The sequence below is a fragment of the Vicia villosa genome, linkage group LG1, assembly GCF_029867415.1.
Source record: "Vicia villosa cultivar HV-30 ecotype Madison, WI linkage group LG1, Vvil1.0, whole genome shotgun sequence".
NCBI lineage: Eukaryota > Viridiplantae > Streptophyta > Magnoliopsida > Fabales > Fabaceae > Vicia > Vicia villosa.
The window spans coordinates 140,763,423-140,766,068 of record NC_081180.1 but is presented as its reverse complement, the minus strand read 5'-3'; the positions used below and the strand labels follow the sequence as shown (position 1 = coordinate 140,766,068).

Sequence of the window (2,646 nt, the reverse complement as noted above, 5' to 3'; positions counted from 1 at the left end):
TTAGTTAATAAAATATAAAAAGTTTATTAATGAAGTGATGAAGTTGATTAATAAACGTGTAGATATTAAAAATAATTTAGCAGAAAAATAAAGTTAGTTAATAAAAAGTAAAACATTGGTTAATAAAGTGATGAAGTTGGTTAATAAACGCTTAGATATTAAAAATAGTTTTAGTGGTAAAACAAAGTTGATTAATGAAAGAAAATAAAGGATATATATCGACAGTTTAAAATTATTTTACACTGTCTAGCAATCACAATCATGTTAAATGCTAAATTATACTGTTATTTTTAAATAAATTATATGATATGGTTAATTGATGAATTCTCATTTGATGACGGTGTGAAACTATTTTACAATGTCTGTGCACTATCTTTTAATTCTTAATGGAAAGTAAAATATTGGTTAATAAAATTATAAAGTTGGTTCATAAACAACTAAATATTAAAAATATTTTTTTGTAGTAAAATAAAGTTGGTGAATAAAATATAAAATATTGATTAAGAAAGATATAAAGTTGGTTAATCACCCAATTTTATATAATATTTCTTATTTTTAAGAAACGTAAAAAAAAATTAAATATTTTTTCATCTTTTAAAATTATTCATTATTATAATATTTTAATACTTATCATATCAGTAAACAGAAAAATACAGTTTAGTTAAAGAGAGAAGAGAAAAATACAGTGTAAAATAGTTTTATAATTTTAGTGTAACAATAACATTTTTTGATTTAAAGATCATATTATATGTCAACCGTGATACCATGTTGGTCCTTATTTAGAATAAACATTTTGTTGTGGCAAATAGGGAGCAAACCTTCCAAAAGATACTTTCCTTTTAATAATACCAAAGATACTTAGAATATACACAACTCATACAAAAAAAAACTTAGACTATAGCACTATAAACTTTCATTATTTAGTTTATTTTTGTTTTCACCTTTACATTTTACACTTCACTTTTGTGGCAACTCTTACAGTTTTACTACCACCTTACAAATTTTCTATATAAAAACAAGTTCGGTACACAATTACAAGTTACAACACTAAACTTCAAAAACCAGAGCACTCTGTTTTCACAAAGATGAACTCAACTCCAAACCCTTCCTCTTCATTCGAATTCAATTATCTCCCCTTCAACGAAAACGACCCCGAAGAGATGCTTCTCTACGGCATGATCAACGACGCAAACACCTCCCTCACCAACACCAGAGTTAAAGAAGAAGAGGTAAGTTCCATAAGTTCCGAAGAGAACGAGCCGCGGAAGGAGAAATCCTACCGCGGCGTTCGAAGAAGGCCATGGGGGAAATTCGCCGCCGAAATAAGGGATTCAACGAGAAACGGAATGAGGGTTTGGTTAGGAACATTTGACAGTGCTGAAGCAGCTGCTTTAGCGTATGATCAAGCTGCTTTTGCCATGAGAGGTGCTTCTGCTATACTCAATTTTCCTGTGGAGATTGTGAGAGAATCGCTTAATGATATGAATTGCGATGAATGTTCTGAAGATGGTTGTTCTCCGGTTGTTGCTCTTAAGAGGAAACATTCTTTGAGGAGGAAAATCGGGTTCGCGAAGAACAAAGAACAAGATTTTAGAAACAAGAACAACAGTAATAACAATAATAACAGTGTTGATAATTCTGTCGTGTTTGAAGATCTTGGTTCTGATTATTTGGAGCAATTGTTGATGTCTTCTGATGAATTTCCTTCTCCTCAGTGATTCTTTCAAAAAAAAAAAATTACTGATAAAAAAATATCATCTGCACACAACTATAAAAACTAATATCTCTGTATGCTCACGATTGGATTTAAATCCAAGACGTCAAGTTTTGTTGGAAGGGATCATTTACCATTTTATTCAAATAGTTTTAATCATATTTAGTATAGTTTTATTTCTATTTTTTTTAGTAATTTTATTTAATTAATATTTTAATTTTTTTTTTAGGGTGATGAAAGCCTTTGTAGTGTTTGAATGATCAAAATTTGAAGGTCATTTTTTGTTTGAGTTTGTTTTATGATTATGTTTCTTTTTGGGAGTCTATAGCAGAATTTTCTTCTAAATAATTTGTTTTTTCTTTTGTATGTAAAGTTGAATAGATAAGGTTCAAGGAATGAAGTGGTGAAGTTTGTGGGGTATGGTTTTTGTCGTTATTGATTGAGGTGATTGTGGTTTTGGCTTTATTTGAGTGTAAAGTCAACATGCATAGAATAGTTGTGTAAAATGTGAAGTGCACGCGTGGAGAAATATACAAGCAAATATATAATAGAGTTTCTTAACTATTTTGGCAACCTTGTAATTTTGATTGAGGATGTGTGTCAAAATCTTACATTTTTGGCAATGAGATCTTAGTATGACAGCTTATTAACAACTTCTTTGTTCTTTGTGGAGTCTTATTTTTTGGTTTTCATGTCAAATTATTTAGTGGAATATTAGTAATATAAATGGATCTCACTAAGATGATAATTTAGATGAGAAATATTATTCTATATAAATTGTTATTGATCTATGGTCCGATTCATAGAATGTGATACTATATTAAAATTAAAATTTGATATGATTTGTCTTTATAAAATTAATTTGTATGTGAATTTGTCACTCTATATAAATTCTATGTCAGATTAATATGAAAGTCATAGACGACAAAAAC

The 2,646-nt window shown here is 28.7% G+C and overlaps 1 protein-coding gene across 1 annotated transcript; it reads left to right on the top strand.

Moving 5' to 3' along the window:
* The first annotated feature begins 965 nt into the window (after positions 1-965).
* LOC131618230 (ethylene-response factor C3-like) lies at positions 966-2,396 on the top strand. The gene has a single exon (XM_058889499.1). It carries the CDS (start codon positions 1,086-1,088, stop codon positions 1,716-1,718), a length of 633 nt encoding a protein of 210 aa, XP_058745482.1. The 5' UTR covers positions 966-1,085; the 3' UTR covers positions 1,719-2,396.
* The last annotated feature ends 250 nt before the right edge of the window (positions 2,397-2,646 follow it).

Excerpts from the sequence above, each read along its gene's own strand:
- LOC131618230 (XM_058889499.1), top strand. The coding sequence starts at position 1,086 with ATGAACTCAACTCCAAACCCTTCCTCTTCATTCGAATTCAATTATCTC.